The sequence below is a fragment of the Lithobates pipiens genome, unplaced genomic scaffold, assembly GCF_037356315.1.
Source record: "Lithobates pipiens isolate NorthernLeopardFrog02 unplaced genomic scaffold, aLitPip1_a1.2 Scaffold_19, whole genome shotgun sequence".
NCBI lineage: Eukaryota > Metazoa > Chordata > Amphibia > Anura > Ranidae > Lithobates > Lithobates pipiens.
Window position 1 is genome coordinate 185,244,157 of NW_027507764.1, and position 22,362 is coordinate 185,266,518.

The 22,362-nt window shown below is 44.0% G+C and overlaps 1 protein-coding gene across 2 annotated transcripts in view; it reads left to right on the top strand.

Annotated features, from left to right (window-relative positions):
* ULK4 (unc-51 like kinase 4) overlaps positions 1 to 22,362 on the top strand; it is a 951,013-nt gene that overhangs the window by 773,445 nt on the left and 155,206 nt on the right. For both annotated transcript variants that reach the window (XM_077491567.1, XM_077491568.1), the window contains exon 35: positions 6,914 to 7,099. In XM_077491567.1, the coding sequence (XP_077347693.1) occupies positions 6,914 to 7,099 (186 nt within the window). The remainder of the gene's footprint in view (positions 1 to 6,913; positions 7,100 to 22,362) is intronic.

Consider the following 22,362-nt stretch of genomic DNA (forward strand, 5'->3'; position numbering starts at 1 on the left):
AAGGCTATTTTAAGTGAAAGAAACCTAACTGAAACCTGAGCCACCGGCTCAAAGGGCCCCTTAGTTAGGGCATCTAGTACCAGGGACAAGTCCCAAGGTGGGAACCTGCTTGTTTTCACTGGGGTTACCATCTCCCTGGCTGTCAAAAATATTTTTATAAGGGGTTTCAGGGTCAGTTTACTATCCAGAAACACTGATAAGGCTGCAACCTGGACCCTGAGGTTATTGACTGCTAGGCCCTGGTCAGCCCCCTACTGGAGGAAATCCAGGACCGTCTGGATTGTTTGCAGAGAGCCTTCTCTAGTCTGAGCCCAAAGAGAGAAGACTTTCCAAACTTTTGCATAAATCTGTCTAGTGACTGGTTTCCTACTTAGCAAAAGCCTATAAATCACTTTTTCAGAACAGCCCGAGGATCTCCCTCCCAAACACCAGGCCATCAGGGAAAGAAACCCCGGATTGGGGTGTAAAACTGGTCCCTGGTAGAGGAGACCACGTCTGGATGGGAGATGCAATGGAGGACCAATCGACCATCTGTTCAGGGTGGGGAACCATGCCCGCCTCGGCCACCAGGACGCAATTAGAATAAGGCAGCCGCTTGACCGAGACAGCTCCTGTAATACCCGGGGGATGAGCACCAGGGGAGGAAATGCGTATGCTAGGCCAAATTCCCAGCTCTGGACTAATACATCTACTCCCCGGGAGCCCTGCTCCCTGGTAGGAGAGAAGAACTTGTGAACTTTTCTGTTCTACCTGCAAGCAAACAAATCTATCTCTGGTTTGCCAAAGAGTTGGCTCACCAGAGAGAAAACCTTGTTCTTCAGCTCCCACGCTCCCTGATGAATGGGTTGCCTGCTGAGAAAGTCTGCCAGAGCATTGAGGGTCCCTCTTATATATACAGAGAGAACTGTTTTCTCTGCTTCCCCCAGGATTTCCTGGGTCAGCTTCATTGGCTTTCTGGACCTTGTTCCCCCCTGGTGGTTTAGGTAGGACACAGCCACTGCATTGTCCAAGAAGATTTGTACTTCCCTTCCCCGGACCTGGTTTTGAAAAAGCTTAAGGCTTTTCTGACCGCTAGCAGCTCCCTGAAATTGGAGGAAGCCATGCTCTGCTCCTGGTCCCAATGACCCTTTGGGTCACTGAGTCTACCTGGTAACCTAGGTACACCTTGGATTGTAAGGGATCCAAGGAGGACTTCTCCTGGCTGACCAGCCACCCATGTCTAGAGTGGGCAGCACCTTGTCTCGGTCTGACCAGACTGTAAATTAGCATATCGTCCAAGTATGGAATCAAGGCTACCCCTGGAGGTTTAGGAAAGACGCCACCTTGGCGAGGACCTTTGTAAAGATTCTCGGACTGGCCGATAGGCCGGAGGGGTGTGCCTTAAACTGCCAGTGTTGGACACCCTGGTCTGTCTGAACTGCGAACCACAGGAACTTCTGATGTTTCGGGGCAATGGGGACATGCAGATAAGCATCCTTCAAGTCTAATGTGATCATGAAGACTTTTTCTTGGAGGTGTCTTCTGACCTTGTAAATACTTTCCATCCGGAACTTTTTGTAGTACCGGTTTAGCTTCCTGAAGTTTATGATCAGTCGAAACTTGCCCAAGGGTTTCGGCACCACAAATATGTGGAAATTACACCCCTGGCTGATCTGACCTACAGGAGCAGGGATCTTCCCCCATTGGGGAAGGAATCACAAGAGCCTTCCACCAACCTTTATGTTGGCGTCATTTGGTCTCCTTGTTGGAAGGTCCGGGCCTGGAAAAAAGGCTTCCACCCTTTTCCTTGCCCTTACCAAATCCCCACTTTTTCCTCGGCTCCTTCTTACCCTTAAAGAGGAAGTAAACTCTCCCACTCTGATGCTTCTTTTCATTTAGTCCATTATAATAAGTAATTATCAAACTATAGCCAATGTACTGTAATCCAGCCCGAATTGCATATTACTTACTGTTTAAAGAAACTTTTAAAAACTTGTTTCAAGGGGTAAGGCAGCGCCATCTTAAGTATTGTTTTCTGAGTCCACAGTGAAGTGTATTTCTGCCCTCACATTGAGCACTTCCTGTACTGTTAACCAAGCCTCCTTCTCAATCCAATGTTTCTATGGCAACCCTGCTTCCCTGTTCATAGCTGACTTATTTTATTTCATAGCATTTACTTGTGCTGATTATCTAGTGTTTGCCTGTGTGAGTCCTATCAGCTTCAGCTGATAAGAGTGCAGTAATGCTGTCCCATGCTCTGCTTTACACTGATGTGATGTCACATGGTCACATGGTGAGGAAGCTCTGAGTGATTATGTAGCCTCCTGGGAGTTCAGTGTTGTGTGCCGTAGGAAGTCCTGATAACAGATAGATAAGCACAGTGTGTCGTAAATCAGGGGAGATCTGGGCATGCTCATCGATGTCATTCTAAAGAACAAAAAGGATTACAACAATACTAAGCAAGTAAGGAGATATCTACAAGCAGTGTCCATTAGGGTTTTTTATGCTGATTTACATGGGACAAAGTTGTGGGGGAGGGTTTAAAACCACTTTGGGAATTTGTTGGGAATTTTTTGCCCTTAACTATTGATCGGAACAGGACTTGTTCTAGGCTCGAAATGAAGAGCAGTGAGCCCTCAAAGGGTATGCCACAGAGACGTGACTTAGAAGTAAAATCTCCACCCCACATTTTTAACCAAAGATTTGTTATCGCGTGCAACATGGTCCAACAACCTGCTGACCCATGCATCCGCGTTTCTGGTGACACAAGCGGAGGCTACTGCTGGACCCATAGCTGCAGCATTGGTGTCCCAGGCTCTGCGTAGCAAGGTTTCTGATCTCTTATCCATCTGATCTCGAATGTTTCCGGAATCCTCATAGGAGAGATCCAAACATTTAGATACTTGTGCTAAAGAAGCATCCAGACGCTGTACTTTAAAGAATTTTTCTTCTTCCTCAACTTTAAAAGGGCATCTACGCTTCGAGGTCTTAAGTTTTAAAACTTTATGCTCGGGTTCTTTCCATTCTCTTAGGATTGTATCCTTAAGAGACTGGTGCACTGGAAAACACTTGGCCTGAGGTTTGCTGAGTCCCCTGTACACACTGTCCTGTGCTGTGACCTGAGTGGACAGCATCTGAATATCCTCAGACACATAGATTGCCTTAAGGAGACCCTCCATGTCTTCGGCTGTGAAGTGATGTCCCCCAGGTCTAGCCTCAAGCTGACTGTCCTGGTCCGAATCCTCTCCTTCCTCTCGAGAGCTCTGGTCCGAGGCCTCTGCCACTTCCTCATCAGAGTAACGGACCCCTTGGACCCCCCAGTATTGTTTGCAGAGGTCCCCTCCTGAGGGGGGTCTCCCTACCGGAAAGGGCTTCTTCCTGCTGCTTCTCAACCGTAGCCCTAAAGGACTGGAGGTTTACTAGCATCTCAGACTGTAGCGCCCGGCATTCCTTCATAGCTTGCGCAGTCTCCTTGCCTGCTAACCTATAGATGCATCTGAAGCAAAAAGGTTTGGTGTGGTCCTGCGGGAGTTTATCATTGCATTTCCCACAATGCTTTTTGATTTAGCAGTGGCTTTGCATCTAGACCTACTGGCAGTCCCCTGGGCAGGGCATTCGGTCTCTGTAAAAGACAAATAATAAAAAAAAACGTTTTAGCCATTACTCTTCGGGTATCCTGCGGGGGAGAGGGAAATAGGTCCACCCCAAATGTCCTCCCCACACCAGCTGGGTCACTCACCCCCTGTGGTGACCTGATGCTGCCAAATTCGGTCTGTCCTCCTTCTCCATCCCTTCTAGCAGACCAACCGCGTGTGTAGGATCGCTCCGGATAGATTGGGGGACACAGAACTGCGGACCCCCGCTGCGCTACCGCTTTTATCCATGCTTGCCACTCGCCGAACCAACATTCGCAATAGCAGCCGGAAGATGGCGATGCAGCACAGCGGCAAGCAGGAGATCCCTCAGCCCTGCCAGCCATACCTGACCTGGGACACCACGCTGAATGCATCAGGGACTCCCTCCCCACCAGATGGGGGATATTCAAGCGGCCCCTCCATGCCATCCACCACTGTCAGGTAGGAGGAGAGAGTGGGATGCGAGGTCCCTGTGGTTATGGACACTCTCACCATGTCCAGTGCCGCCAGTTTCTCAGGGGGGTTCTTGACATACCTGTACCTCCCCCTGAGTATCTCTTGGGAGAGAGATAGAGAGACCCCCCTCTGAAGGAGCAGAGCCCTGTCAGACCCTGCAGCTACCACTGGCTGCCCTAGGTCTGACATCCCAGTGGGGAGACCTCGGTCCCAGACCTTGGTCTAAAATAAAAATCGAAAAAAATAAACGGTTTCACTGCCATCCTGTGAGAAACACAATCAATAACTGAGGGACAGAGGGAAGGGAGGGACCTTTGCATCTGTGTTGTTGATTGTATTTCCTGTCAGGTGGGGCCCATCATCTCAGGTGTGCCATCCTGGAAGATGACTGGAAAAAAAAACTTGTGCAAACCAATCAATATCCACTTATTGGGATTTTTTTACCAAAAATATGTAGCAGAACACATATTGGTCTAAACTGAAGCTACAGGCATCATTCAGATATCGGCTGTTCCGCCGCTTGATCGTTCTTATAGGTGGCGAAAGGGGACATCCTCCCACTGCCCTCCGGTGCTTCTACCGACAGGATCCGCTGGCCCCGGATGTTGACCATAGAGATTTCTGGCGGACCAGATGGTCTCCGGAGTCTCTATGATCGTCAAAGGCGCCGCCTTGGCTGGGAAGCCAGGATTTATTTTTTTTTTTTTATTTTTTAGGCTTCCCAGCCTGAAGGTGAGGTGTGGGGTCTTATTGACTCCATATCTCACCGTAAAGATGTCCTGTCTTGTCATATTCCTATTACAAGGGATGTTTACATTCCTTGTAATAGGAATAAAAGTGATATTTTTTTTAAAGTGTCAAAATAAAAATGATTAAGTAAATTTAACAATAAAAAAAAAAAAATTCAAGTGCCCCTGTCCCTGTGTGCTCGCACGCAGAAGCGAACGCATATGTAAGTCCCGCCCACATATGAAAACGGTGTTCAAACCACACATGTGAGGTGGTGCGAACATTAGAGCGAGAGCAATAATTCTAACCCCAGACCTCCTCTGTAACTCAAAACATGTAACCAGTAAAAAATTTTAAAACATCGCCTATGGGGATTTTTAAGTACCGAAGGTTGGCCCCATTCCACGAGTGTGTGCCATTTTGAAGCGTGACATGTTGGGGATCTCTTTACTCGGCGTAACTTCATCTTTCAAATTTTGCAAAAAAATTGGGCTAACTTTACTGTTTTTTTTTTTTTTTTAAACATGAAACTTTTTTTTTTTAATTAAAAAACACGTTTGAAAAATTGCAATGACCGCCATTGTATTCTCTAGGGTGTCTGCTAAAAAAACATATATAATGTTTGGGGGTTCTATGTAATTTTATAGAAAAAAAATGATGATTTTTACATGAAGCGAAGTGTCAGAATTGGCCTGGATGCAAAGTGGTTAAAAAACAGCATGCAGCATGAAAAAGTGACATATATACCAGATACCTAAGTGCAATTATGCACAGCCAGATTTATACACTGGCCACATTGCAGTTTGGCAGTTGAAACATATTATTTCCTGATTCAGCCTCCAGCTTCTTGTGTCATTGGTCTCCAGCCTGCTCACTGGATAATGAATCCACATCATCACATCACAAAAAGATGTTTGTGGCTGTACAGTGTAACTGAGACTTATACATGAATAGCACACAGGATCTTTTTGCCTATTTCAGTTAAAAAAAAGAGGAATAGATACAGAAGGAAAGATATTTCTCTGCAGCCTGCTTTTTTTTTTTTTTTTTTTGCAAGCTTTTTTACAGTGCCTATGGCAATATAAAATCTATTGTATACCCCAGTGTTTTGGTAAAACACAAGAACATTCTCTACCACATATTTTTTTATTCTAACTTCAAAGAAATAATTCACCATGTGAGTTGTGAAATGATAGTTCAATTATGATTACCTGAAAGGTCAATAAATCAATGGGAAAATAATAGTATGTGATTATAGGTGTGCTATCCTTCACCACTGTTATCTATGGGATTGAATGTGCATAACTGTAGACTTGGAAGGGAAAGGATTTAGGGTGTTCCTTATCCTTATAGTCTGTGCTAGCAAAAGAGTGCTAATTTGCAGGCTAAATACTTAAGGGCAGGTTACTGCAGTGGCAGAGAGCACAGAAGTGCTGATTGGTACAGTGGCAGTGAGTCTTAAGGCATGCGTTTGGTGTGCAAGTGTGATTTGGGGGATCAGTTTTGTTGGTTTGGGAGGGTGCATTGAGATGCGCTGCAGTGTGAATTCATTAGCACATATTGTACTAGGGCATTGGGTGTCAGTCTAAATGACACCATACCACTCCGCAGAGGCAAACGGAAAATGAGGTCTCTATGACTCAGCGATTCATGGTGAATAATTTCACCCCTGCACTTTGCCTCTCTTTGGTGCCTATGGGTAATCTGCTTTATATCCTTACATTGTTTCCTCACTGCATGGTAATGTGTGTATCCACATCTCTTATGTTGCTGTTCATCTGAGTCTCTGTACATTCAATGATTTGTGGTAGACCACATGATTCATAGTCTTTAAATGTATTGACTTGTTTTTAGCCTTGAGTAGCACAATCTTTGTTCAAACATTTGTAAATAAAGTGATTGAGGTGACAAGCAGCACTGGACTATACATGTATGCGGGTTTCATCCAAAAAAAAACTTTAAGATTCACAGCCTATGGTTTTGTATACTTCAGCTCCATACAAATAAGTGGGATATTGAGGATATGACTTCGCCATCATATATTGTTATAATTTAGTTTACTACTTGTAGTGGCATTTTTGTTATTTTGACTCTTAGTTCAATTCTTATTTTAGCTGCCCTCAGAAGATACAGAAATCTTTGAAAGCTCATCCCATTGCTTGTCACTTATGGTCCAGTTGTATGGTGGAGACAGCCAGGACAGTATGACTACAGATAACATGGAGAGCTTTGCTCAAGTATTACTGGCAAGAAGAGAACCAAAACATCAGAAGTTATTTCTGAGAGTAATTAAAAGATTGGTGAGTACATGGCATAATATTTATGTAAGTAGAACTTTAAGTCACCTTCTGTAATAGAATCTTTAAGGAAATCTTGTTAAAAATGTTACTTGGCTATATTCAGTTATATAAATATATGTATTTATGAAATTATGGTTCAAGATGTACTGAACTGACCTCTGAAACCCTTGCTGGGCCACTGACAACACTTATATGTAGAATAAGTTAAGGTCTCCAAGTTGGTCCATGATCAACAGTCAGACCTTTGAAAAAGTTATCTTTAGACACAAACAAAACCAGCCAAACATTCCGTTGTTCTTTATATTTTCTTTTCCTGCTCTCCTAAGTGCTAAGGCATTGAAGTATATATTAGAATAACTGTTAGTATTGTGTATAACAACCATTCACATTCTTCATTACTTTCCAGAACCTGCACTAGATAGATACATTAAGGTGAAAAGCTAATTGGTTGCTATTACACGATGTCTTCCCAATGTTCGTTCTTCTCTCATCTCCCATTACACTTTATCAGTCTCACTTATGTATGGAAGGGTAGTGACTGTATTGGCAAATAACAGCCAACCAGATGTTTAATTTTATTTCTATCTAGAAAGATGGCAAAAAAGTATAACCAGTTGTATACCTAAGATGGTTCTGATTCCAAGTGTTTATATGTGACATTTTCAGGGGCATATGTGTAACATATACAATTTAATTCATAATGCCTTTGCCTTTATGAATTAAAGTGTATGTCCAGCCCAACTTTTTTGTTAAGTTTTGAATACATTTTGAAAAGATTAGTACCCCTGTTGTGTGCTTACTGCCATCTGGAGAAACCCCTACATGACATTGATTTCCCATCACTTACTGATTTCCCTTCAAAGCAATTTTACCAGACTTGAAGTTAGGGGAAATCTCCAACAATACACTGAACAGAATTGTTAAGGTTTTGTTTTAGCCATGTTGGGGAAGGGAGCTTTTTATTTCTGCCTATGTCCACGTTGAGATTTTCCCTCACTTTCAGTTTGGTAAAGCCATTGTCATTGTGACAAGCCATTTCGGGCTTTGCACCTAGAAAATTAATGATACATACTTTTCCTTTTTGTAATGAGGCAAAGACAGTTGGTATATTGCAGCTGTGGGTATTACAGATACTCTCTTTTTAGATGTGGATCTCACTGTATATGTAATTTTATTTGAATAGCTTTCATAGTGTTTTATGTCTTCTAATTTTTTCTTTTTTCTGCGTATGTCTGCCATTTTGCAGTGCACAATTAGCTGTGTGTGTTTCTCACTCCTCCCAGGCCTCATCTTGCTGGATAGGTCATTATTATAGTGCCCATTTCAGAGTTAAGAGCATGTAAATGGTAGTGTGGGAAGCAGAATAAGGGCAAGAGTCTAAATCAGTTGTTCTCAACTCCTGTCCTCAGGACCCACCAACAGGCCAGATTTTAAGTATTACTTTGGGGAAATGCGGACTAGAATAGTGCAATCACTGAGCAGAAAATTATATCACCTGTGATGTATTTCAGTTATCTTGCAAACCTGGCCTGTTGGTGGGTTCTAAGGACAGGAGTTGAGAACCACTGGTCTAAGTAAAATGGAGAGCATGACTAAACCGTTCTGAATAATATTCCTGTTACAAATTACTAATGAAGGTTACGAATAGTGATCAGATGTGTTTCTTTTTTATGTGAGTTCCTATATAATTTAATATTGATTTTTTATTTTAACCTTGAAGAGACACTATTTTACTTTATTTCCCCTGTGTACTATATGCCACGTGTTCTCCATTTATGTTTGACTCTGTGTTTTGTACAAGTATAACTTCTAGCCTTAAAAAGTTATTTTACTGCTTTTTCCTTGCAATGTTCCTCCAATAAAGGAGCAAGTAAAAGTAGGTTTTTTAAACTGCTTTTCAAACAGGTATTTTTGCACTTGCCATAGCAAGGGTAAATCTCAGCACTGACAAGCCAATATAAGAAAAATTTCAAATCGTTTTTTTAAATAACAGAACTCTCCTAGAAAGGCATTACTAGATTACATTTTTAAAATGGTTCTAGAGGAAGCTATTACATTGTAATGTGTCTAGTAAACCACATCATAAGTTTATAACAAATGTAATCAGCATGTTAATGTTCAGTTCTACGGCCCATGGTTTGTGTTTTTATGTTAACATGGCAGATTCACATTCAGCTCAAAGTAGGGATATAATTCTTTTTTGTGATTTTGGTTGCAAGAAAACCAATAGAACCCTTCATTACCTGTTTCATGCCGCAAGCTTGTACTTAGAGCCTTCATCACATAAATTTCCATTTGATAAACAGAACATTATAAGTACGATATATTTGTTTTACCTGCTACATAAAAGTAACTAAAAAAAAAAAAAAAGACATGACCGCTCAGCTTAGCACAATAGTGCAGAAAAAGTTCCAAGTTTTTGGCCCCGGGGACCGGCTGCGTGGAAGAAAATTGTGGCAAGGCCCGGCGAGGGACTGGGGGTGATGTACGCACACACGTGGGGGGGGGGGGGTAAGCATATTTTGCCGGCAATTTATCGGGCAATAGCTGGTGTTCGGCTGTTGGTACTTCAGTCATCATGGCACCATGGTTGGTATGGTGTCAGATTGATTGAAGCGCATTATTTCTTATATTACATTGTAAAATAAATGAACTAGTTCAACTCACCATAATGCAGAATCAGTGGGAGCCCTGAGTGTGTCATTTTCCAAGTCGCCTGCCACCAGATGAGAAATGCCACTTGTCACGCTGCCTGCCACCAGTTGAGGAATGCCACTTGCCATGCTGCCTGCCACCAGTTGAGGAATGCCACTTGCCACATCACCTGCCTGTCACCAGTTGAGAAATGCCACTTGCCACATCACCTGCCTGTGCGGCCAGATGAGAAATGCCACTTGCCACGCTTGCCTGCCACCAGATGAGGAATGCCACTTGCCACGCTGCCTGCCACCAGTTGAGGAACGCCACTTGCCACGCTGCCTGCCACCAGTTGAGGAATGCCATTTGCCACATCACCTGCCTGTGCGACCAGATGAGGAATGCCACTTGCCACGTCACTTGCCTGTGCCATCAGATGAGGAATGCTACTTGCCACGCTTGCCTGCCACCAGTTGAGGAATGCCACTTGCCGCGCTGCCTGCCACCAGTTGAGGAATGCCACTTGCCACGCTGCCTGCCACCAGTTGAGGAATGCCACTTGCCACATCACCTGCCTGTCACCAGTTGAGGAATGGCACTTACCACATCACCCGCCAGTGCCACCAGATGAGGATTGTCACTGCATTGGTGACACTGGTTCAGTGGTCTTTCTTAAATGAGGGCAGGAGAGCAGAGATGCGGGGCGGGCAGTGAGAGATGATGTCATCTCTCTGCTCCCCGCCGCACCTCCGACATTCTGTATGCTGTGAGGGCGGAAGAGCGGTGATGCTAGGCGGGCAGGGAGAGATGATGGCATCTCTCTGCTCCCCGCCGCACCACCGACATTCCGCACGTTGTGAGGGCGGAAGAGCAGGGATGCTAGGCAGGCGGAGAGAGATGTCATCTCTGCTCGCAAGCCCACTGCCCTTATTCACCCGCCCGCTTTCCTCTCAATCCACCGGTGTCTTACAGTCTGCCGCGGCCCGGCTGCAAAGATGCTATGGCCCGGTAGTGGCCGGGGGTTGATGACCCCTGTTTTAAAGGACAGTGATTTATTCACCTGCAGTGAATATTATAAATATACCCATATGTTTGATCTATGCCAGAAGCACTGGGAATGGCTGTTTGGATACAAAAGTTGGAAGGTGTGCTCCAAAAGCAAAGTAATCAAGGCAAATTATACCACTGCTGTAATTGCTCGAGATAGAGGAGGAAGCTTTGTTCAGATAAAGCTTAATGCCGTGTACACACAACCGGGCTTTCTGGTAGACTATGTCTGACGGTCTTCCTGATGGACTTTCGGTAGAGTTCCGATGGACTTTCCGGATGAACGTACTTGGCCACACACGAACGGACTAAGTCCATTCGTTTTGAATGTGATGACGTAAACGGGACTAAACAAGGAAGTTCAGTAGCCAATAGCTTCCCTTGCATCGTATTTGGTCCGTCGCACCAGCACACAGATGAACAGTTTTCCCGATTTTAGTCCGTCGAAGTTGAGTATGTCGGTTAGATTTGAAACATGTTCTATTTCTAGGTCCATCTGATTTTCTCTTTTTAGAAAAATGATCGGACTAACCCACACACGATCGGATTGTCTGACGGACGAATCCCTTTGTACCTTGTCTGCCGGAAAGTCCGGTCATGTGTACGCAGCATAATACATGCTGTCGGGTTTTTTTTAAATGTTTTTTTTTTCATTCAACCCCAACGGAGAGTGCAATATCTGGTGCAGCTGTGCATGGTAGCTAATTAGCTTCTAACTTTAGCTTATTAAATTAAGCTTTGACAAAGAAAAAAAAAAAGAAAAAACTGGAAGCTGATTGGTTTCTGTGCAGAGCTGCACCAGATTTTGCACTCTCCACTTTTAGTAAATCAACCCCACGTTTGGTTGTGTCTTTGCAAGTAGGAACTACTGTTTTTTTTTTTTAAATCTGGACACAAGACCTGTTTCAGCACTGAAATGGGGATTTGAGCTGTAGATAGAGCTGGTCAGACTAGGATACATTTTTGTGTGTTTTGGTTTGGTTTTGAAAAGCTATATAGCAGGGCCCTCTGATTCCTCTTGTATGTAATTATTTTGTACCTGTACTTTCTCCCTTTGTCTTGTTAAGTAGTGCACACAAATTTTGTATAATAATAATAAAAAGAATAAATATATTATTTAAAATGACTAATGCTGCTTAATGCTGAAAGTGCAGTAAAATGGATATCAAATAGTTTGAAACCTGACCTATGAAATTGTGCAGTCTATATACAAAGCAAAAAGCCAATTTAACAACTCAAGGACCAGGCCTATTTTTCAAACTTGTAGTTTACAAGTTAAAATCACTTTTTTTGCTACAAAATTACTTGGAACCCCCAAACATTTTTTCAGACACCTTAGAGCAGACATGTCCAAAGTCCGGCCCGCGGGCCAATCGCGGCCCGCGGTCTGGTTTTGAACGGCCCGCCTGGTTGTTTAAACACATATATCTTTTGTGGCCCCCGGCGATCTCCCAGCGCCGGGACCACAAAAGATATATAGTCCGGCTGCCTCGGAGGGAGGAGACGGGACGAGTGCTGTGCACACAGGAGGAGAATTTCCTGTTTACACGGCAGCTGTAATAGGAAGTCCCGTCTCTGCCATTGGATGACTGTACTGTCCATCAAAGGAGGCGGGACTTTCTCTTAAAGAGGCAGTTGTGTAAACAGGAGATTCTCCTGTAAGATGTCTTTGGCGCTCGTCCTGCCCTCCATGGCTGCACTGATGGTAATGGTAGCTGCATTCCTGGCAATGGTGAGTGAATTACTAGCAATGGTGGCTGCATTCCTGGCAATGGTGGGTGAAATTCCTGGCAATGGTGGGTGAAATTCCTGGCAATGGTGGCTGCATTCCCGGCAATGGTGAGTGAATTTCTGGCAATGGTGGGTGCATTCCTGGCAATGGTGCCTGCATTCCTGGCAATGGTGGCTGCATTCCCGGCAATGGTGGCTGCATTCCCAGCAATGGTGAGTGAATTCCTAGCAATGGCGGGTGAATCCCTGGCAATGGTGGCTGCATTCCCGGCAATGGTGGCTGCATTCCCGGCAATGGTGGCTGCATTCCCGGCAATGGTGGGTGAAATTCCTGGCAATGGTGGCTGCATTCCTGGCAATGGTGGCTGCATTCCTGGCAATGGTGGCTGCATTCCCGGCAAAGGTGGCTGCATTCCCGGCAATGGTGGCAGCATTCCTGGCAATGGTGGGTGAAATTCCTGGCAATGGTGGCTGCATTCCTGGCAATGGTGGCAGCATTCCCGGCAATGATGAGCGCATTCCTGGCAATGGTGGCTGCATTCCCAGCAATGGTGAGTGAATTCCTGGCAATGGCGGGTGAATCCCTGGCAATGGTGGCTCATTCCCGGCAATGGTGGCTGCATTCCTGGCAATGGTGGCTGCATTCCCAGCAATGGTGAGTGAATTCCTAGCAATGGCAGGTGAATCCCTGGCAATGGTGGCTGCATTCCCGGCAATGGTGGCTGCATTCCCGGCAATGGTGGGTGAAATACCTGGCAATGGTGGCTGCATTCCTGGCAATGGTGGCTGCACTCCCGGCAATGGTGGCTGCATTCCTGGCAATGGTGGCTGCATTCCTGGCAATGGTGGCTGCATTCCTGGCAATGGTGGCTGCATTCCCGGCAATGGTGGCTGCATTCCCGGCAATGGTGGCAGCATTCCTGGCAATGGTGGGTGAAATTCCTGGCAATGGTGGCTGCATTCCTGGCAATGGTGGCAGCATTCCCGGCAATGGTGAGTGCATTCCTGGCAATGGTGGCTGCATTCCCAGCAATGGTGAGTGAATTCCTGGCAATGCGGGTGAATCCCTGGCAATGGTGGCTCATTCCCGGCAATGGTGGCTGCATTCCTGGCAATGGTGGCTGCATTCCCAGCAATGGTGAGTGAATTCCTAGCAATGGCAGGTGAATCCCTGGCAATGGTGGCTGCATTCCCGGCAATGGTGGCTGCATTCCCGGCAATGGTGGGTGAAATACCTGACAATGGTGGCTGCATTTCTGGCAATGGTGGCTGCATTCCCGACAATGGTGGCTGCATTCCCGGAAATGGTGGCTGCATTCCCGGCAATGGTGGCAGCATTCCTGGCAATGGTGGGTGAAATTCCTGGCAATGGTGGGTGAAATACCTGGCAATGGTGGCTGCATTCCTGGCAATGGTGGCTGCATTCCTGGCAATGGTGGCAGCATTCCCGGCAATGGTGAGTGCATTCCCGGCAATGGTGAGTGAATTCCTGGTATTGGCGGGTGAATCCCTGGCAATGGCGGGTGCATTCCTGGCAATGGTGGCTGCATTCCCGGCAATGGTGGCTGCATTACCGGCAGTGGTGGCTGCATTCCCGGCAATGGTGGCTGCATTCCCGGCAATGGTGGCTCATTCCCGGCAATGGTGGCTGCATTCCTGGCAATGGTGGCTGCATTCCCAGCAATGGTGAGTGAATTCCTAGCAATGGCAGGTGAATCCCTGGCAATGGTGGCTGCATTCCCGGCAATGGTGGCTGCATTCCCGGCAATGGTGGGTGAAATACCTGACAATGGTGGCTGCATTTCTGGCAATGGTGGCTGCATTCCCGACAATGGTGGCTGCATTCCCGGCAATGGTGGGTGAAATACCGGCAATGGTGGCTGCATTCCTGGCAATGGTGGCTGCACTCCCGGCAATGGTGGCTGCATTCCCGGCAATGGTGGCTGCATTCCTGGCAATGGTGGCTGCATTCCTGGCAATGGTGGCTGCATTCCTGGCAATGGTGGCTGCATTCCCGGCAATGGTGGCTGCATTCCCGGCAATGGTGGCAGCATTCCTGGCAATGGTGGGTGAAATTCCTGGCAATGGTGGCTGCATTCCTGGCAATGGTGGCAGCATTCCCGGCAATGGTGAGTGCATTCCTGGCAATGGTGGCTGCATTCCCAGCAATGGTGAGTGAATTCCTGGCAATGCGGGTGAATCCCTGGCAATGGTGGCTCATTCCCGGCAATGGTGGCTGCATTCCTGGCAATGGTGGCTGCATTCCCAGCAATAGTGAGTGAATTCCTAGCAATGGCAGGTGAATCCCTGGCAATGGTGGCTGCATTCCCGGCAATGGTGGCTGCATTCCCGGCAATGGTGGGTGAAATACCTGACAATGGTGGCTGCATTTCTGGCAATGGTGGCTGCATTCCCGACAATGGTGGCTGCATTCCCGGAAATGGTGGCTGCATTCCCGGCAATGGTGGCAGCATTCCTGGCAATGGTGGGTGAAATTCCTGGCAATGGTGGGTGAAATACCTGGCAATGGTGGCTGCATTCCTGGCAATGGTGGCTGCATTCCTGGCAATGGTGGCAGCATTCCCGGCAATGGTGAGTGCATTCCCGGCAATGGTGAGTGAATTCCTGGTATTGGCGGGTGAATCCCTGGCAATGGCGGGTGCATTCCTGGCAATGGTGGCTGCATTCCCGGCAATGGTGGCTGCATTCCCGGCAGTGGTGGCTGCATTCCCGGCAATGGTGGCTGCATTCCCGGCAATGGTGGCTGCATTCCCGGCAATGGTGGCAGCATTCCCGGCAATGGTGGGTGAATTCCCTGGCAATGGTGGGTGAATTCCCTGGCAATGGTGGGTGAATTCCCTGGCAATGGTGGGTGCATCCCTGGCAATGGTGGGCGCTGCATTCCTAGCAATGGTGAGCGCTGCATTCCTAGCAATTGTGGGTCTGCAGATAGACACTGACCCTTGTTTTGCTTCACAGTTCTTTATTTAAAATTTTAATCATTTTTTCCTGAAGCTTCCCTCTTAAAGTGAAGGTGCGTGTTATACGTCAATAAATATGGTGTATCCAAATAATACACTTGAGTTCATCTCTTCACCACACACAGCCACAAAGGCAAGAGAATTCTTGTTGGGTCGTGTATTAGTGCTCGGATGGACACACTTAGACCAAATTTTAATGGTTCAAAGAATGTCAGGCAAAATGGTCGGCCCTCGCGCATGTTCAGTTAATCAAATCTGGCCCTCTTTGAAAAAAGTTTGGACATCCCTGCCTTAGAGAATAAAATGGCAGTCTTTGTAATACTTTGTCACACCGTGTTTGTGCAGCAGTCTTACAAAACTAAATTTTTTTGGGAAAAAAATACACTTTTTTGAATAAGAAAACAGTACAGTTAGCCCATTATTATTATTTTATTTTTTTTCCAATAGAAATTTTTATTACGCAAGGAAAAGTAAAGATACAAAGTAGTAGAACCCTGACATGAGAGCCCATTATTTTTTTATATTGTAAAAGATAATGTTACCCTGAGTAAATTGATACCCAACATGTCATGCTTCAAAATTGCGACCGCTCATGGAATGGCAACAAACTTTGACCCTTAAATATCTCCATAGGTGAGGTTTAAAATTTTCTACAGGTTGCAAGTTTTGAGTTACAGAGGGGGTATTTTTCTAGAATTATTACTCTCACTCTAGCAATCACGGTGATACCTCACATGTGTGGTTTGGACACTGTTTACATATGCGGAGGTGACTTACGTATGCATTTGCTTCTGCACACCAGACGGCGCATAAAATGTTTTTTTCTTATTTATTTGACTTTTTATTTTTACACTGTCCCTTTAAAAAAAAATTTTTTGGATCACTTTTATTCCTATTACAAGGAATGTAAAAATCCCTTGTAATAGAAAAAAAGCATGACAGGAGCTCTTTAATGTGAGATCTGGGGTCAAAAAGACCTCAGATCTCTCATTTACAATTAAATGCAATACATTTATTTATTTTATTTTTTTATAAATATCCTTTAACCACTTCAATACCAGGGATTTTCACCCCTTCCTGCCCAGGACAATTTTCAGCTTTCAGCGCAGTCGCACTTTGAATGACTTTCTTCCCACAAATAGAGCTTTCTTTTGGTGGTATTTGATCACCCCTGCAGTTTTTTATTTTTTGCGCTATAAACAAAAAAAAGAGCAACAATTTTGAAAAAAAAAATTTTTTTTACATTTTTCTATAATAAATACCCCACAAAAATATATAAAAAAACATATTTTTTCCTCAGTTTAGGCCGATACATATTCTTCGACATATTTTTGGTAAAAAAAAATTGCAATAAGCGATTATTGATTGGTTTGCGAAAAAGTTAGTGTTTACAAAATAGGGGATAGTTTTATGGCATTTTTATTATTTTATTTTTATTTTTACTAGTAATGGTGGCGATCAGCGATTTTTATCATGACTGCAACATTATGACGGACAAATCGGACATTTTTGACACACTTTTGGGACCATTGTCATTTATACAGCAATCAGAGCTATACAAATGCACTGATTCCTGTGTAAATGACACTGGCAGTGAAGGGGTTAACCACTAGGTGGCAGTGTAGGGGTTAAGTGAGCCCTGGGGAGTGTTTCTAACTGTGGGGGGTCGTGGCTGTGTATGACATGCCACTGATCTCTGCTCCGATCACAGGGAGCAGAGATCAGTGACACTGTCACTAGGCAGAAAGGGGAGATGCTTGTTTACATTAGCATCTCCCCATTCTTCCTCCCCGTGAGATGTGAGCGATCGGACTCATGGAGGTGAGTGAAGCGATGACACGGCGGTAAATTTAAAGGGACGTACCTGTATGCCCATTTGCCTGTCCGTGCCATTCTGCCGACGTATATCGGCGCGCGCTGGTCGGCATGTGGTTAAAACAAATAGAAAATGTGAAAGCAACCAAAAATGTAACTGAAACACAACTGACCAGTGTGAAGAGTTCCATAGCATTTTTCATGCATTTTTCTTGCGCTTTTTTAACTGAAAAACTGATCAGTGTGAAAAGGCCATAAAAACTCTGCCAGCAGCAGTTGACGAATTACATGCATTTTTCTAATACTTTTATTTTCTAACTTAGATTATGAAAGACTGTTGAATTCAGTTTGGCTGTTATGTACAATGACACCTTCAGCTTCCATTTCTCCAAATGTTATCCAATATTCCTATTAGGTTTTACTTTCTGACATGAATAATAGCTATTTTATTATGGATCCTGAAATATAATTTTTTTTTTATGTGTCAGTGATGCCACAGAGTAACAAAATAATGTAGATAATTATACTCCCCTGTTGTGAATAAAAGATATAGGCAGTTTACAGAGGAGTTTCACAAAAAATATAAAAGCACAATATGACAGACTGAGTTCTTTTATAAAGGTCATGGAACTTTGAGGTGCCAGGTAATATCTTTTATAGAAGAGTATAATTTTTAGCCAAAGTTAGCCAAAAGCTTCACTTTGAAATGTATATAATTACAGTGCTCACAATAAAACAATTAGACAGGTGTAGAAAATTATTAACAAAAAACGTCCATATACCTTGTGCAAATGTGCTCCAAAAATAAAGTGCATGTGTGCTCCAAACTTCAGGTACGCCACCCCCCCCCCCCCAGTCTCCCCACTCACTGAAAGGAGTGGACCCCTAGCTTTTCAGTCCAGGGGTCATTCAGGCCAGAATGTGGGCCATTAATGGCTTAAGGATCCAATGGAAATCTCCAATTGTGAAGGTCACCCAAAAAATGAAAAGAGGGGACTGGTAGTGAAGTACAATTTGGCTAAATTTTAATGCGCAAAAATGACAAGGATCAACATCAAGAAACGCTGCATCCCACGTGCGTTCTAAACCGGAAGTGACGTCATTTGGACTAAAAAAAAAATGGAAATTATGTGACCGTGTTTTGCCCTCCCACAAGGCGTTATCAAGGACCTAATTTCCAGTTGATAGAGATGGGTTTAAATACACGAGAACAGTCTCCTTCCTCTTGTTTGGCCAATCAGATATTTGTGGCAGCCATTTTGCCGGTTAGGCAAAATATGTCTCCCACAATGTGTGGTGGATTCCTATATATTAATAGCGGCCATTTTTATTGGTTGGAAAAAAGTTTCATACCACTTGTGATGGCTATTTCCTTTGGGTAAATTTAAAGTTGATCCAAAACACAACTTTAGAATGTAATCGCAGGTACCTTCTCTGGGTTTATTATTATTTTTAGATTGCCTTGGGAGGCTTGGCACCTGGGGCATTCTGCCATTTAAAGCTTAAACAGGAATTTTACTTCCCCATACATATTTTAGTTTTCCTCTCTTAAATTGTCTGATGGGTAGCCCATAATAACATACTAACATGTCCAGTGAATCCAACATTGTTCTGTTGTGATCTGCCAATCTGATGCTGCATGCCAGGTTCTGCACCACCATGTTCCTTTCTGGCATTATCAGGTGCTGGCCGTCTCTTCCTGGATGCCTGATGATACACTCTTGTCTGCCCTCCTCTGGCCACTGTGGTGAAGATGATGTCTCCTGGGATATGTGAAGTGCATATCCCAGGAAGCTTCAAGAGTGGAGAAGCCATCATTCTCGCCAAGGTGAGAATGGAGACAGGGGAAGGAATGAAGTGAAAAAAATTAATAAAAAAAAAAAGATCTGATTAGTGATGTATAGCCCTCAGCTAATTAACTGAGCCAGAGACTTGAGGAATGTATAAAGCTTTAGGACGGCCATACCAAATTTATTTCCGGCAACCACCGGAATTGTCTTCTCCCGGTGAGAGGGGGGTCGCAAGGGCAGCCGTCCCTGCAGGCAGAAGACAGTGATCATCGCTAGCGGCTATAGCAGCACTATAGCAAGCGAATCCGGCATGCTGGTTGTACCCAAGTTGATCAACTTGGTGCATTCAGCCTGCCCATTAATGGTTGGATTTCATATGAGGGCTTAGGCCAGCCATACACGGTTTGAACTGTGCGTGGCCAGCCTAAGCCCTTATATGAAATCAGATGTGCCGTGTTAGAGTGGGTATTAGCACATGTTGTCATAGATACCTGTTTAGCTCCAGCAGTATACAACCAGTATGTCCGAGCACAGTTGATTTCAGCCTAGACATCACACAACCGTTAGTTCAAAGTGAAAATTAAAGCTGAAATCCAAGTAGTTGTTAAAAAATATATATATATATATTGAATGCAGTTATGTTTTCAAATAATAATGAAAACTAGTATACATAACTTAATGTGTCCTGATATCATTGTGCTGTAAAGCCCTACAAAGGAGCGCTGTCAAATGTGGTCTGGGGACAGGTTCTTGATCAAGCTGTATTGTTTTAACACAGTAGAAAATGTAAGGCTGTATTAAGGCGGTAACTGATTCACAAGACTGGCTAAATATCCTTTGAAAGGTAAAATGGTTTTCGTGTACTGTGTGTACTGTGTGTATTCCACTCGTATTTTGCTATTTTCCTTGTAACGCCTGACCTCCTCATTAATAACATTAATGCCCCATACACACGGTAGGACATTCTGACCGAAACTTGTTTTACATACACACGGTTGCACAAAGTTGTCAGAAAATCCGATCGTTCAGGACGAGGTGATGTACAAAACATATGACAGAGCTACGTAGAGTCCAGTAGCCAATAGCTTCTGTCTACAAATTTTTTCTGAACATGGGTTCCACTTTGTACATCAGAATTCTCTACACACGATCGATTTTTAGATCCAGCTCTCAAACTTTTCCCGTCGGAAATTCAGATGGAAAAAGTCAGATAAAGCCCACACACGATTGAATTTTCCGACAAGATAATCTGATAGGACTTTTTCCGTCTGAATTTCCGACCGTGTGTATGGGGCATAAGAGAGCAATTTGCAAACATCCAATCATATGTCAACTTTCAGGAGCATACTCACTGTCAACTGCTGAAGCCTGTTTCTTGAGTGACTGTTTTCAATACCATATCATTATTATACCCAAAGAGCTTTGTCACAGTATAACCAATAATCTTTATAAATAAGTGATGACCTAATTGGGGGGGGGGGGGTGGATTTACTTACACACACAGAATCTGGTGTAGCTGTGCATAGCAACCAATCAGCTTCTAGCTTCAGGTTGTTTAATTAAGCTTTTACAATAAAACCTAGAAGCTGATTGGTTACTATGCACTGCTGCACCAGGTTCTGTGTGCACCAAGTTTTAGTAACTCTCCCACATATTCTCATTAGATGTTAGGATTGCTTGCATCTCATAGGATTATAATTACTATAATGACATTATGAATATCTTCTAACTAATAAACAGTCAGTTTTTGCTAATAAAATTCATTTAGAACACAACAATAAACATATTTTTCATTAAGTGAAAATGAGCCACTTATCTAATGGTCTATAAAGGTAATAAGCTCATTAATCAGCTATCTCATCTTTTAAAAAAGGTTCTCTATTATTGTGCTGAGAAGGAGAAACTGAAGGCAATAAAATAATGGAGACTAATGCATTTTAGTACAAATATTCTTTTTCTTATAGTTCACTGTTCCAGTAAGTACTTAAAGGTTAAATTACCCATAGGGAATCAAATCGATTTATTACAAATCTTCTGTACTGTTCTCAGTTATGATTTTGCTGTATGGGGACCATAATAAATGCTGTACAATCCATCTAGTGCAGTGGAGTGGGCCAATGCTCTTATTAATTTATTTATTGCAGTAGAAAGTGTTCATTGGTGTTTTATGCTTCAGTGACACATATTCTTCTTTGGTAATTACAAAAAAAAAAAAAGTGCAGGATATACCTGTCCTGGATCATTCCATGACCAGTGCCTTATAAAATGGTGAAATCACAAAGAGAGACTGTACTACACATGGTAATAGGCCGAATTGTATCTGTATTTGTATAGCACATTGGGGTCACAACAAGCCCACAGCAACTAACTAACCGACATAAGGACCTTGTTTGGTGGATGAGGGAATAAGAGGTGAGCTTACTTCAAGCAGGTAAAACCAGCTCTGATAGACTTGCCACAGCCTGCAATACCTCTTGCCTCCATTACAGGGAGACTTCACCTGATTCCAGCTGTTTGGGTACAGTGTTGCATGACCGTGCAATCGCTAAAGTAGCGCAGTGCAGAATAGAAAAAAAATGGCCTGGTTTATGAAGGGGGTAAATCTTCCAGAGCTGAAGTGGTTAAGGACAGGTTTGCCTGGAGGGAGATACTCCTTAATTGTACAGGGACAAAATGTTATTCTGTACATAGCGAATAATTATTGATTTCCTGTTTTGTTTCTAGCTTACACAATAAAGAAAAGTAATTTGTTAATTAAATTTGTAAGATTTTGGCACTCTAATGCCTAGTACACATGGACCAAGTGTCCGGAGACATTGGCCAGTTCAATAAAAAATGGTCAAGATGCTGAAAAACCAGAAGCCGACTGGCTCCCGATCAGCGATCTCAGCCATTGGAGTGTTTTGGTGGGGGGGCCGTCCTATCAGAACACAACAGCTCAGTAGGGGAGATCTCTGTGCTAACATTGGACTGTTAGTACAGCAGCTCCAACTGGAGCTTTTAGTTTTTTTTTCCATTCAACCCAGCATGTACCAGGCTTTAACTTTAACTTACCTTATTTTTTTTTTTTTCATCGTTATGGTTGAACATAATTAATCTACTTTGAGTGGGGATAATCAGGCATCATTCAGATATCTTCTTTTACAGCCGGAGATTCCTTGCACCGTAAGAACAATCATAGTGGCTGTTCAGCCGCTTAATCATTCTTACAGGCAACACGAGGGGACATTCCCCTCCCCCGCTGCCCTCCGGTTCTTCTCCC